Source organism: Felis catus, chromosome D1 (assembly GCF_018350175.1).
Source record: "Felis catus isolate Fca126 chromosome D1, F.catus_Fca126_mat1.0, whole genome shotgun sequence".
NCBI classification, from domain to species: domain Eukaryota; kingdom Metazoa; phylum Chordata; class Mammalia; order Carnivora; family Felidae; genus Felis; species Felis catus.
In genome coordinates, this window is record NC_058377.1 from 114,551,035 (window position 1) to 114,565,308 (window position 14,274).

Consider the following 14,274-nt stretch of genomic DNA (forward strand, 5'->3'; position numbering starts at 1 on the left):
GGAAGGTCACCTTCTGACCCACGGGCTGGTGTGCGCCCCTGACCCCGGCCCAGGACCTTCGGCTTTGCCAGTGCAGACACCCTGGATGAAGCACGCTCCAAACACATACACGCAAACACGTGTGCACGTGGCACGTTCACACCCAAGCCACGTCCGCAGACACACACACACACCCGGCACCCTGGGCTGTCGGGCCCCCTGTTGCGCAAAGTCAGGGGTGGAAGTCTTCCTGGACTACGATGGCCCAGAAAGGGCTCTGGCCACGCTGAGGGCAGGACAGGGCGGGACAGGGCTTTCTGGAGGCGGCTCGAGGGACAGAGGTCGCTGGGGCCGCACTTGGCACAGGAAGCTTGCCACAGCCAGGCAGGCAAGTGTGCGCGGGCCCCCCCGCGTCCCGTGCGCAGAGCGTACGGACCGGGCCCCTCTCTGGACCTTCTCGGTCCGCTCGCCCCACAGGAAGCAGCGAGACCCGGGGCCGTGCACGGCAGCCGTCCGGACGCCCAGCACCGACCACACACACCGGCACAGCGTCTGCCCAAGTTTATTGTAGAAAGCAAAGAATTGAACAAAGACTCAGAAAATAAATATCTGCAGAGAGGAAGCCGGCTCAGGAGGTGAGGAAGCTCAGGGGGTCAGCAGGAGGGGTGGGGGGTGCGGAGGGCGGTGGGGGCGAGCTGGGTGGCACGACCCCGTTCAAGCGCCTCCTGGGCGCAGGCCCCCGGGGCTGGAGCGCCGGGAGCGGCCGGGGACGCGGCGTGGGGCCGGCGGGAGCTCGCAGGCGGTGTCCTGGCACCGGCAGCTCTCGATGTGGGTGTAGGTGTGGCTCCGCGAGCCGCCCTGGGGACAGTGCAGCACCACCTCCCGCTGGCTGGTCCGTTCTTCCTTACAGCAGGAGCACTTGTGGTCCAGGGCCTGGGCCTCGGCCGAGTACCTGCGGGCGGGCGGCCGGCCAGAGTGAGGAGCCACCCCCACTAGGGCGAGGAGCCCCTCCCCCACCCCTGCCCGGGGCCTGGGACTCACAGGGCGAAGGTCCCGCAGGACCCAGAGCAGTAGTTCATCGTGACTTTGTTGGTGCAGCCGGCGAAAGAAATTTCCCGGGTAACGGGGATGGCGGAACAGAAGGTCCTGGTCTCGTTGCGAGGGATGCCTGCCAGGAGGGGGGTTGGAGGCTCTGGGCTGGGGGGTGGGGTCTCCACACTCCGGGGGGCCCGCAGGTTCTCCCTCACGGCCTCCTCTCCCTCCTCGAGTGCCCCAGCCCCGGCCACCCCACAGCAAGCAGGGCCCCCAGCTGCTGCCCCCCCAATTTAACATCTGGCTGAGAGTGGCACAGAAGGGGACGGGAGTCCCGGGACATCATCCCCTGTGCCTCCTTCACCCCCGCCCCAGGGTCCCAGAGGGAGCTCCCCTGCCGTGCCGTGTGCCCCAGAGATGCCTGCCCGCCAGGCTGTACTCACATTTCTTGCAGCAACCATTGGGCATGAGAGTGATGGAACCCTGGAAGGAAGGAGAACGAGCCTGGGACCCCCAGACCACCACCCGGCCGTGAGCAGCCCCATCCTGCCTCAGGGTGGGAAAGGGCAGGTCCCGAAGAAAGGACCCCCACTCACCGGGAGGCAGATGCTGGGGTCAAAGTCGGGGCAGGTGATGTTGGAGACCGAAGAGATGAGCTGGTTGTGAATCTTCACGCAGCTGAAGAAGGTGCAGTTATTCTTGGTGTCATGCTTTATGTCCCCGGGCTGCAGGGCACAAGACAGCCTGGTGAGACCCACAGGAGGCCCACCCGGAAGATAGACAAGAAACGCCCTGCAGGTTTCCAACCACCCAGCCAAGTGCAGCTCCTGTCGGACAGAAGGTCCAGCTGCAGGCCCACAGCCACCAGCCTAGAGCCCCCAGACACGTCCACATCCTAACCCCTGCACCTGCAGAGACGACCTTATCTGGAGAGCGTTGAGAGGTGAGATTAGGTTAAAGATGCTGAGATGAGACCATCCCAGATGACACGGGTGGTTCTTAATCCAACAACGAGTATACTTATAAGAGACAGGCGGGGCCACAGGAAGGTGAGCCAGAAAGTGGAGGGACGCGGCCACAAGCCCGGGGCCGTCTGGAGCCCCAGAAGCCAAAGAGGCAGGAAGGCTCCCCCAGAGCCCTTGAAGGGACCACGGCCCTGCGACACCTCCAGCCTGGACTCCGGTTCCAGACGAAAAGACTTGGTCACTCCTGGTGTTTCCAGCCCTAGTCTGCGGTCACGGCCACCCCAGGACACTGGAACAGCCACGCCCGGCCCTGGGAAGACCCTGCTGGGGCGGCGGGAGGCATCCCAGGCCTTGCCCGTGGCTGCGGGCCGGCCCCTCCTGGGTGGGGATGGGAGCAGGCCCCTCGCTCACCTTTAGGATGATGGGTTCCTTGCCGGGCCTCTTGATGATGCAGTGGGTCTGCTCACACTTACCACAGCACTCCCCGGGGGCCTCCACCAGCTCAAAGCCCTGTGGGATGCACACGGCTAGGTTGGTGCGGGGAGGAAGGGAGCCACAGAGGTGGCCGCGGGATGGCCCGTGGCCTCCGGGGGGGCGGGGGGGAGGCTTACGGGGCTGCAGGAGTTGTCACAGAGCACATGGGTGCAGGAGATGACGTTGAGCTCGGTGCTGCTGTTCCTGCGGTTGGTGCACACGCAGTCCTGGCACTTGGAGGAGTAAACTGGCGACCCCGGCTGAGGGCACAGAGAGGAGCGGGTGAGGCGGGGCTACCGCCCACCACGGAGGCCCCAGAGCGGGCACCCTTCCCGGCACCCTGCCCAGGCTCACCTGGTACTCAGCATTCTGGTGAACGCACACACCCTTGGGCACTGGGAGGAAGAGAACGGGGAGGTGGGTCGGGCTGGACAGAGTGGACATCTGGGCCCAGGGGGAGTGTGACCACCATGCGGGGTGACCCCACGGTCAGTCCCACCCCCCGGGACAGCACGGACACTGAGTCCAGGGGGAGTGTGGCCGCCATGCAGGGTGACCCCACGGGGGTCTCAGCCCCACCCCCCGGCCCCCACTAACCACAGGTGTAGGTGGGGCAGCACTTCCCAGGTGTGATCTCACTCTTCACTTCAAATCCCAGTGGGCACTTGGACGGCGTCGCCGGGCACAGGCTGGTGTTGCACTCTGGGGGGAGGGGGGAGACAAGGGGAAAGAGGGGGCTGCGGGCACCGGCCTCCTCCGACACCCGTGCTCAGGTGGACATGCCCCAAAGGTCCCCAAGTGAGCAGCTCCCCAGCTCAGTGAGGAGGTGAAAACACCGTCAGGGGCTGCCGGGCGACTCCTGGGCCCCCAGCACCCAGCACCATCCCGGGGGTGGCCTTACTGCAGGACGTGATGTTGCAGCAGGTGTCGGCGGGGTTGACCTCTGTGAGCGGGTAGGTGCCCTCCTCCGTGCACTGGAGCGGCTCCTGGCTGCACGTCTTGGGCAGGCAGGAAATGCCGCTCCCGCCCTCCAGGCAGACACAGCTCTTGCAGTCGAACTCAAAGTGTTCCCCAAACTGCAGGCAGGAAGTGGGTGGGCAGGGGGGTCACAGGTGCCACTTGGGTGAGGCGGGCTGGCACCCAAGACCCCCTGCCAGGGCCACACCGCAGCACATTCACAGTCGGCTGGATGAAGGCACCACCCCTCGCGTCCCACTCAGGTCCCATAGGACACCTGTGCCCTCCCCACCTCCCAGCACGTGGGGGCAGGTCACTGACATCACAGCCGTGACCTGCTCCTGGCACTTGCTGGCACATGGGAAACACATGACATGTGTATGGGGCTCGCAGACTAGAGCTAAGGCATCAACCATATGTAGGAGACAGGACAACACTGTGGCCAGGATGTCATCTCAGGTTTAGATAGAGCTTCAGATGGCCCATGGGTGGGTGGCATGAAGGTGTGGATGGACACATGGGCCAGTGAGTGGATGGATAGATGGACAGATGGACGGACAGACGGGTGGATGGATGGATGGATGGATGGACAGATGGACGGACAGGAGGATGGATGGACAGACAGGAGGACAGATGGATGGACAGATGGACAGTTGGGTGGATGGATGGGTGGATGGATGGATGGACAGACAGACAGATGGATGGATGGATGGGTGGAGAGTTTGACAGATGGATGGACAGATGGACAGTTGGATGGATGGATGGATGGATGGATGGATGGATGGATGGACAGACGGACGGACAGACGGATGGATGGATGGATGGATGGACAGACAGGAGGACGGATGGACGGACAGGAGGACGGATAGACGGACAGGAGGACAGATGGATGGACAGATGGATGCATGGATGGATGGATGGATGGATGGATGGATGGATCGTCGGACAGGTGGGTGGTTGGATGGATGGATGGGTGGACGGATGGACAGACAGGAGGACAGATGGACGGACAGGAGGACAGATGGATGGACAGATGGACAGTTGGATGGATGGATGGATGGATGGATGGATGGATGGATGGACAGACGGACGGACAGACGGATGGATGGATGGATGGATGGATGGATGGACATACAGGAGGATGGATGGACGGACAGGAGGACAGATGGATGGACAGATGGATGGATGGATGGATGGATGGATGGATGGATGGACAGTCGGACGGACAGATGGATGGATGGATGGATGGATGGATGGACAGACAGGAGGACAGATGGATGGACAGATGGATGGATGGATGGATGGATGGATGGATGGACAGACGGACGGACAGATGGATGGATGGATGGATGGATGGATGGATGGATGGATGGACGGACAGGAGGATGGATGGACGGACAGGAGGATGGATGGACGGACAGGAGGACAGATGGATGGACAGATGGATGGATGGATGGATGGATGGATGGATGGACAGACAGGAGGACGGATGGACGGACAGGAGGACAGATGGATGAACAGATGGATGGATGGATGGATGGATAGATGGATCGACGGACAGGTGGGTGGTTGGATGGATGGATGGGTGGACGGATGGACAGACAGGAGGACGGATGGACGGACAGGAGGACAGATGGATGGACAGATGGATGGATGGATGGATGGATGGATGGATGGATGGATCGACGGATGGGTGGGTGGTTGGATGGATGGATGGGTGGATGGATGGATGGACGGACGGATGGATGGATGGGTGAAGAGTTGGACAGACAGATGGATGGACAGATGGACGGATGGATGGATGGATGGATGGACAGATGGACGGACAGACGGGTGGATGGATGGATAGATGGATGGACGGATGGATGGACAGGAGGACGGATGGACGGACAGGAGGACAGATGGACGGACAGACAGACAGATGGATGGGTGGGTGGATGGATGGATGGATGGACGGATGGATGGACGGATGGATGGATGGGTAGAGAGTTGGACAGATGGATGGAGAGTTGGGTGAGTGTACGGATGGGAGGATGGATGGGTGGGTGGATGGATGGAGGGGTGGAAGGTGGGAGGGAGAGAGGGAGGGAGATGCATGGGTGGGTAAGTGACTGGGTGTGGGTGTCCGGATGACCCTGCTGGCTCAGCCCTCCGGGATGTAAATGACATGACTCAGGGTCTGAGACTCCTGGCTGTTTCTTGCCACCCACCCTGGTCCCCAAAATTCAGGGCTTATGGGTGAATCCTACCGTGGCACCAAGAGGAAAGGCCTACCTTTCTAGGCACATTGTCAGGTCCCATACAGCCTAGGAAGGGAGAGGAAACAAATTGTGTTAGCAGAGTCCCGGTGCCACAGGATCAGGACGGGCTTCACAGAGGCAATGTGGGCAGGCAGCGTACCACACATGTCCACGCAGGCGTCGAATCCCGGGGCGTAGTTCATGGTGCCCTCGGGACAGAAGCAGCCCTCCACCAGGATGCTGTTGTTCTTCTCGAAGGATCTGGGGATGAGAGGGCATCATGAGGTGGGTCTGTGCTCCGGCTGGAGGCCCACCGCCCCCGTGAGTCTTCCAGCAACTAACCCAGACTTGCAGGTGGGTTCCTCTGGAGGACCACAGGCCCGGTACTCCCTGTGAGGCGGACACGTCAGCACTGCAGGAAGGGGACAGGAATCAGAGAAGCCGGAGCTGGGGGGGGGGGGGGGGGGGGGGGACTGGCGAGTGACATTCCTGCCCCCCACGGAGGTGAGCGGCTGCCCGGCGTCGCCCACCTCGGCGCCCCGTGCCATCCTGAGAAGGGAGGCAGGTGACGAGCTGTGTTTGGCGAGCCCGGCACAGCCGGGCGAGCCCGGCTGTGTTTGGCAGCCCCAGGCCCCCAGCCCCTCAAGCCTGCCCTTCTTCCCACCCCACGGTCCTGCCCGGCTCTCCCTGGACGCCTGGCCTCCCACAGACGTGGCTACAGGCCATAGCCAGAGACCCCACCGGCCCGCGGGACCACGGGTCTGGGGCAGGGGCAGGCAGGCACGCACAGCAGGCGCCGTTGGTGTGGTTCCGCCAGTCGATACAGATGCCCTTCTGGGCACAGAGGGTCGCGTAGGTCTGCAGGCTGGCGCACTCCAGGCCCGAGCCGGGCACGAAGCAGCTGTCGAACACGCAGGCGTCGTAGTAGTGCTGGGGGGGTGCCACGGCGTGGCACTGGGCGAACAGGCTGTGAGGGAGGACACGGGGGTCACGCTCTGGCCGGCCCTCCCCGCCCCCCTCATGCTCCCCACCAGCCCAGCACCTCCACCCGGCTGCCCTGCTGGAGCCTGCCTCAGCCTGCACCCACCCAACAGGCGCCTGTGGGCTGCCCGTGGCAGGAGAGCAAAGGGCCGCCCTGGGGAAGGGGGGTCGGCTCTGCAGCCCGAGGGCGAGGTGCTGTGCGCCCGCCTCCCGGAGGCGGAGGCTGCCGGGCGCCGGGACCTCCTCCAGCAGCCGTGGCAGGGGGGCCACGCAGCCTCGGCCCACACACCTCTGGGAACAGGCACTCGCTCCCCGTGGATGCCAGCTCCTCTCCGTCTCAGCCCAGGTCTGCCTCCCTGACATCAGCCCTGCACGCCAGCTCGGTCCCGGCTCAGCCTCTCTCCCTAGGGCCCCCGGCGCGGTCGACCCCGCCAAGGCACAGGGACGTCTCGCCACACCGCTCAGCCCCGGAGACGTCGGAAGCCCCAGCCTCGGGCCGTCCGAGGCCCGGCACCCGCCCGTGGCGCCCTGACCTCGCTCTGACACCCCAGACGTGCTCCGCATCCGGCCCCCCTTTGCAGACTGGGGGCGAGACCCCAGCCCCTCAAGCCTGCCCTTCTTCCCACCCCACGGTCCGGCCCGGCTCTCCCTGTACGCCTGGCCGCTCCCTGAGCCCCTGCCCCTGGCGGGTGACGGGTGGCGGCCAGGCCTGGGGGGTACCTGTCTTTGATGAGGTCGCAGAGAGGGGAAGCACAGTCCTTGGGCGTGGGGCTGCCCGCTGACGGCGTGCTAGCCGGGGGCTTGGTGGTGACCCCGATGTGGGGACAGTGTGGCTTGGAGGGGTCGTTCACCACCCACTGGTCGGCCGCGACCTCGCAGTTGGAAACGACCTCTCCGCTGGGCAACACGCAGTCGTCGGCGGTGTTGTTGGTACACGTACCTGCGTCGGGAGGGAGGCCCACGCTGAGCCAGCACCAGAGCCACGCCGCACAGCAGACAGCCCCGGGCCGGCCCCGGGGCCCCGGCGACCGCCAGGCCAGGGCCGAGGGCGCAGAGCGGACGAGACTCCGGCCGGCTCGGTCCCACGGGGGCCCACCCGGCATGACAGCCCCGGGGCCCGAGCCGAAGAGCCAGAGAGCCAGCCCCCGGCTGGCCGGCCCTCACACCGGCCTCGGCCCCAGCCAACCCCCAACCCCCCCCCCGGGGGCGGGCCCGGGAGCCGCAGGGAGCCCGCAGGGGCTGAGGGGCTCACCACACTGGCCCTTGGTGTTGTTGCCAAACCGGTGGTGGGGCAGCCGGATGGAGAAGGACAGGCCGTTGTAGGAGATGAGGGCGCCCAGCTCGGGGATGTCCACCACGTAGCTGATGCCCGACTGGGACACCTGCAGCCCATACTTCTTGTAGGGCAGCGCCACGGCCTGCCCGTTGACCTGCACCTGCGGCCGGCACACCCGCGGTCAGGACGTCCCCTCGGGGCCCTGCCCCGGCCGCCGTGCGTGTCTCACAGGGGCGAGTCAGGGCAAGCTGCGTCTCGACAGAGCATCTGGGGTCGCCCCAGCCCTACCTGTTGTCAGGCCTGTGCGTCCGGTGTGGGGACCCCTGGCTGTCCCCTGCCCCCCGTCCCCCTGCCCCTCGCCCTGGTCCCTTTCCCACTTCCTTTCCACTGCTCCGGGCCAGACTGGTCCCGGCCGATCCCCGGGGTGAGATCACAAGGACGCTGTCCCGAGAGTCCCCCTGTGCCGAGGGGTGAGGCTCCCCAGGCCCCCCCGGAACCAGCAACTCCACGCGAGTGTGTGCAAGAAGACTGCAGCCAGGGGGCGTGCGGGAGGTCAAGGTCCCTGGTCCCGCGAGAACAGCCCAGCCCCCTGCCGAGCGAGGGAACCGGCACCCCCCCCCCCCCCCCCCCCCCCCCCCCCGCTGCAGTGTCCCGCCACCTGGCCAGCGCACCTGCACTTTTATGGGGGCCATCTGCACCGTCTTGATGAGCACCTCCTGGGTCTCGTGGCGCACAATGAGCGTGCGGGGGCAGGACACCCGGTCGTTGACGTCACAGTGGTAGTTGTCGATGTAGACGCCGAAGCCGTCTACCGTGGGGCTGATCTCCTCCACCAGCACGTACGTGCAGTTGCCCTGGTAGCTGTAGTAAAGCCCGTCGAAGGTGACGTAGTGCGGGTCCCCCCAGCCTGTGCAGTAGCCTGCGGACAGAGCTCCCGTGAGCCACACCAAGCCCCAGACCGGGGGAGCGGCTGGGACAGGGACAGGAGCCGGCGGGAGCCCAGGAACAGTGAGAAGACAAAGCAGGAATCCAGGGGGTCCCGGAAATTCTGGTTCCTGGAGCACGAGGGGCGTCCAAGCCCGTTCGGTGGGACAGAGCCTGGCTTGGGAGCCAGAGGGTCCGGGTTCAAAGTCCAGCCCTGCCCCGCCCACCCCTGGGGGGGGGGGTGGCGGGGAGCAGCCTCGGTGGTGGAGGTGGCTCCAGCAGGCACGCCCCTCCCCTGCCTGGACCCCCTGCCCCAGAGGGGGAACCAGCAGGAGGCACAAGAAGCCCCTGAGGGCCTGCAGCCCCACACCCACAGAAGGGGGAAGGAGGGGAGGGTCCCGCGGCCTGGGCCAACTCACAGTCGCACTCCCAGTGCCAGCAGCAGCCATCAGGGTCCATGACGCGCACGGGCGGGAGGTCGTTGGAGCAGGTGGGCATGGGTGGGGGTTTGCACTTCACCTGCACTAACTCCACTGTGTTGTTGTATTTGCAGATAGCCATGGTGCAGTTACACAGCCACCACGTCTCGTTCTCCTACGGCGGGGAAGGCGCAGGGTCAGCGGGGACCAGCCTGGAGCCCCAGCCTGCATAGGGGTGGCCCTGAGCCCTCCCCTGGAGCCTGGGGACCGCCCCATGCAGGAGGCAGCCTCCTCGGCCTCACCACCGGCCAAGCCTCCTCCTCCTCGCCCGGCAGGGGAGGCGTGGCCCAGAAGGTGGGCGCTCAGCCGACCCTGCCCCCCAAAAGGCCGCTCGGAGGACAGGGTGTCACGGGGGACCGGCAGACGTCCCTGTCCTCCCAGGTGGGCATGTGTGCACAGAGCCAAGGGGACCACAAGCGGCCCGCAGCCCACTGACCTCTCTGGGAGGATCAAAGTCTAGGCACCCAGGGGGCTTGGTGGTGGCCAGAGTGCTCGATGCCACGGACGTGGGTGGTTTGGGTGTTGAGGCCGGCGTTGGCGAGGAAGGGGTGGGCGTTGGGGAGGGTGTGGACGGACACGACCAGTTGAAGAACTCAAAGGTGCAGGACAGCGAGCAGTTCACGTAATAGCAGGTGTCCCCATGCGTGCCATTATACACCGTTTCACCTGCCAAGGGAGAGACCAGACCTACACTAGCCACGCAGGGCTGGCTCCCAGAGCATACAAACAGGTGCCGACAAGGCCACTGGAGGGAAGCCCACCTCGACCGTGTCCCTGACTCACGGCGACAGCCAAGAAGGGCAGACCGCAGGGACGGCCGTCCAGCCGGCTCCCGGTGGGGACTTCGGCCTAACCCCTTACCACTGGTGACAGGAGACCAGAACCCACCCGCCTCTGGCGCCTAAGAGTCAGAAGTGACAAGCCTGGGTACCTGGGGCAAAGTAAGTGTCATTCAAAACGCAGCAGTATTCCAGGGCTGTGCTGGTGATGGAACCTGTAGTTTCAACAATGCTGGGGGAGGAGATTGGGGTCAGCGTGGGGGTGAGCACACTGGAGGTCGTGGCGCTCGGGGTCGGTGGCCTGTGCGGAGTGGATGATGGGCGTCCTGGCGTTGTGAGCGTTTCTTTGGACGTCGTTGACAAAGTCGTGGGTGTGGGTGTGGAGGGGGTCTCCGTGCTGGTGGTGGTGGTAGTCGAGGCCGGGGTCGGGGTGGGGGTCGGGGTCTCCGTGCTGGTGGTGGTGGTGGTCGGGGTCGGGGTCTCCGTGCTGGTGGTGGTCAGAGTGAAGGTTGGGGTCTCCGTGCTGGTGGTGGTCAGGGTGGTGGTCGGGGTCGGGGTCTCCGTGCTGGTGGTGGTGGTGGTCGGGGTGGAGGTCGGGGTCCCCGTGCTGGTGGTAGTGGTGGTGGAGGCCGGGGTCGGGGTCTCCGTGCTGGTGGTGGTTGGGGTAGAGGTCGGGGTCGGGGTCTCCATGCTGGTGGTGGTGGTGGTCAAGGCCGGGGTCGTGGTCTCCATGGGGGTGGTGGTGGTGGTCGAGGCCGGGGTCGTGGTCTCCGTGCTGGTGGTGGTGGTGGTGGGGGTCGGGGTCTCCGTGCTGGTGGTGCTTGGGGTGGGGGTCGGGGTCCCCGTGCTGGTGGTGGTGGTGGTTGAGGCCGGGGTCGGGGTCTCCGTGCTGGTGGTGGTCGGGGTGGGGGTCGGGGTCACCGTGCTGGTGGTGGTCGGGGTGGAGGTCGGGGTCCCCGTGCTGGTGGTGGTAGTGGTGGAGGCCGGGGTCGGGGTCTCCGTGCTGGTGGTGGCCGGGGTGGGGGTCGGGGTCTCCGTGCTGGTGGTGGTCGGGGTCCCCGTGCTGGTGGTGGTGGTGGTGGAGGCCGGGGTCGGGGTCTCCGTGCTGGTGGTGGTCGGGGTGGGGGTCGGGGTCTCCGTGCTGGTGGTGGTCGGGGTCCCCGTGCTGGTGGTGGTGGTGGTGGAGGCCGGGGTCGGGGTCTCCGTGCTGGTGGTGGTCGGGGTTGGGGTCGGGGTCTCCGTGCTGGTGGTGGTCGGGGTCCCCGTGCTGGTGGTGGTGGTGGTGGAGGCCGGGGTCGGGGTCTCCGTGCTGGTGGTGGTCGGGGTTGGGGTCGGGGTCTCCGTGCTGGTGGTGGTAGTGGTTGAGGCCGGGGTCGGGGTCTCCGTGCTGGTGGTGGTCGGGGTGGGGGTCGGGGTCCCCGTGCTGGTGGTGGTAGTGGTGGAGGCCGGGGTCGGGGTCTCCGTGCTGGTGGTGGCCGGGGTGGGGGTCGATGTCTCCGTGCTCGTGGTGGTCGGGGTCCCCGTGCTGGTGGTGGTGGTGGTGGAGGCCGGGGTCGGGGTCTCCGTGCTGGTGGTGGTTGGGGTAGAGGTCGGGGTCGGGGTCTCCATGCTGGTGGTGGTGGTGGTCGAGGCCGGGGTCGTGGTCTCCATGGGGGTGGTGGTGGTGGTCGAGGCCGGGGTCGTGGTCTCCGTGCTGGTGGTGGTGGTGGGGGGGGTCGGGGTCTCCGTGCTGGTGGTGCTTGGGGTGGGGGTCGGGGTCCCCGTGCTGGTGGTGGTGGTGGTTGAGGCCGGGGTCGGGGTCTCCGTGCTGGTGGTGGTCGGGGTGGGGGTCGGGGTCACCGTGCTGGTGGTGGTCGGGGTGGAGGTCAGGGGCCCCGTGCTGGTGGTGGTAGTGGTGGAGGCCGGGGTCGGGGTCTCCGTGCTGGTGGTGGCCGGGGTGGGGGTCGGGGTCTCCGTGCTGGTGGTGGTCGGGGTCCCCGTGCTGGTGGTGGTGGTGGTGGAGGCCGGGGTCGGGGTCTCCGTGCTGGTGGTGGTCGGGGTTGGGGTCGGGGTCTCCGTGCTGGTGGTGGTCGGGGTCCCCGTGCTGGTGGTGGTGGTGGTGGAGGCCGGGGTCGGGGTCTCCGTGCTGGTGGTGGTCAGGGTTGGGGTCGGGGTCTCCGTGCTGGTGGTGGTAGTGGTTGAGGCCGGGGTCGGGGTCTCCGTGCTGGTGGTGGTCGGGGTGGGGGTCGGGGTCCCCGTGCTGGTGGTGGTAGTGGTGGAGGCCGGGGTCGGGGTCTCCGTGCTGGTGGTGGCCGGGGTGGGGGTCGATGTCTCCGTGCTTGTGGTGGTCGGGGTCCCCGTGCTGGTGGTGGTGGTGGTTGAGGCCGGGGTCGGGGTCTCCGTGCTGGTGGTGGTCGGGGTGGGGGTCGGGGTCTCCGTGCTGGTGGTGGTAGTGGTGAAGGCCGGGGTCGGGGTCTCCGTGCTGGTGGTGGTCGGGGTGGGGGTCGGGGTCCCCGTGCTGGTGGTGGTGGTGGTTGAGGCCGGGGTCGGTGTCTCCGTGCTGGTGGTGGTCGGGGTGGGGGTCGGGGTCCCCGTGCTGGTGGTGGTGGTGGTTGAGGCCGGGGTCGGTGTCTCCGTGCTGGTGGTGGTCGGGGTGGGGGTCGGGGTCCCCGTGCTGGTGGTGGTGGTGGTGGAGGCCGGGGTCGGGGTCTCCGTGCTGGTGGTGGTTGGGGTGGAGGTCGGGGTCGGGGTCTCCGTGCTGGTGGTGGTGGTGGTTGAGGCCGGGGTCGGGGTCTCCGTGCTGGTGGTGGTCGGGGTGGAGGTCGGGGTCCCCGTGCTGGTGGTGGTAGTGGTGGAGACCGGGGTCGGGGTCTCCGTGCTGGTGGTGGTCGGGGTGGGGGTCGGTGTCTCCGTGCTTGTGGTGGTCGGGGTCCCCGTGCTGGTGGTGGTGGTGGTGGAGGCCGGGGTCGGGGTCTCCGTGCTGGTGGTGGTGGTGGTGGAGGCCGGGGTCGGGGTCTCCGTGCTGGTGGTGGTCGGGGTGGAGGTGGGGGTCCCCGTGCTGGTGGTGGTGGTGGTGGAGGCCGGGGTCGGGGTCTCCGTGCTGGTGGTGGTCGGGGTGGAGGTGGGGGTCCCCATGCTGGTGGTGGTGGTGGAGGCCGGGGTCGGGGTCTCCGTGCTGGTGGTGCTCGGGGTGGAGGTCGGGGTCCCTGTGCTGGTGGTGGTGGTGGTCGAGGCCGTGGTCGGGGTCTCCGTGCTGGTGGTGGTCGGGGTGGGGGTCGGGGTCTCCGTGCTGGTAGTGGAGGCCGGGGTCGGGGTCTCCGTGCTGGTGGTGGTTGGGGTGGAGGTCGGGGTCTCCGTGCTGGTGGTGCTTGGGGTGGGGGTCGGGGTCCCCGTGCTGGTGGTGGTGGTGGTCGAGGCCGGGGTCGTGGTCTCCGTGCTGGTGGTGCTTGGGGTGGGGGTCGGGGTCCCCGTGCTGGTGGTGGTGGTGGTGGAGGCCGGGGTCGGGGTCTCCGTGCTGGTGATGCTTGGGGTGGGGGTCGGGGTCCCCTTGCTGGTGGTGGTGGTGGTGGAGGCCGGGGTCGTGGTCTCCATGCTGGTGGTGGTGGTGGTGGAGGCTGGGGTTGGGGTCTCCGTGCTGGTGGTGGTCGGGGTGGTGGTCGGGGTCCCCGTGCTGGTGGTGGTGGTGGTGGAGGCCGGGGTCGGGGTCTCCGTGCTGGTGGTGGTGGTGGTTGAGGCCGGGGTCGGGGTCTCCGTGCTGGTGGTGGTCGGGGTCCCCGTGCTGGTGGTGGTGGTGGTGGAGGCCGGGGTCGGGGTCACCGTGCTGGTGGTGGTCGGGGTGGAGGTCGGGGTCCCCGTGCTGGTGGTGGTAGTGGTGGAAGCCGGGGTCGGGGTCTCCGTGCTGGTGGTGGCCGGGGTGGGGGTCGGGGTCTCCGTGCTTGTGGTGGTCGGGGTCCCTGTGCTGGTGGTGGTGGTGGTGGAGGCCGGGGTCGGGGTCTCCGTGCTGGTGGTGGTTGGGGTGGGGGTCGGGGTCTCCGTGCTGGTGGTGGTCGGGGTCCCCGTGCTGGTGGTGGTGGTGGTGGAGGCCGGGGTCAGGGTCTCCGTGCTGGTGGTGGTTGGGGTGGAGGTCGGGGTCGGGGTCTCCGTGCTGGTGGTGGTGGTGGTCGAGGCCGGGGTCGGGGTCTCCGTGCTGGTGGTGGTCGGGGTGGGGTC

At 67.1% G+C, this 14,274-nt stretch overlaps 1 protein-coding gene across 1 annotated transcript in view; it reads right to left on the bottom strand.

Moving 5' to 3' along the window:
- Positions 1-525: 525 nt before the first annotated feature.
- Positions 526-14,274, bottom strand: part of MUC2 (mucin 2, oligomeric mucus/gel-forming) — a 30,928-nt gene continuing 17,179 nt past the window's right edge. The window contains 21 exon segments of the mRNA XM_045038110.1: positions 526-931; positions 1,021-1,147; positions 1,455-1,494; positions 1,608-1,736; positions 2,388-2,486; positions 2,588-2,710; positions 2,805-2,845; positions 3,048-3,152; positions 3,352-3,526; positions 5,682-5,713; positions 5,808-5,908; positions 5,990-6,059; positions 6,436-6,614; positions 7,349-7,568; positions 7,881-8,064; positions 8,576-8,823; positions 9,248-9,422; positions 9,744-9,973; positions 10,239-10,554; positions 10,597-11,772; positions 11,803-14,273. Of these exon segments, the coding sequence (XP_044894045.1) occupies positions 694-931; positions 1,021-1,147; positions 1,455-1,494; positions 1,608-1,736; positions 2,388-2,486; positions 2,588-2,710; positions 2,805-2,845; positions 3,048-3,152; positions 3,352-3,526; positions 5,682-5,713; positions 5,808-5,908; positions 5,990-6,059; positions 6,436-6,614; positions 7,349-7,568; positions 7,881-8,064; positions 8,576-8,823; positions 9,248-9,422; positions 9,744-9,973; positions 10,239-10,554; positions 10,597-11,772; positions 11,803-14,273 (6,479 nt within the window). The 3' untranslated portion in view covers positions 526-693.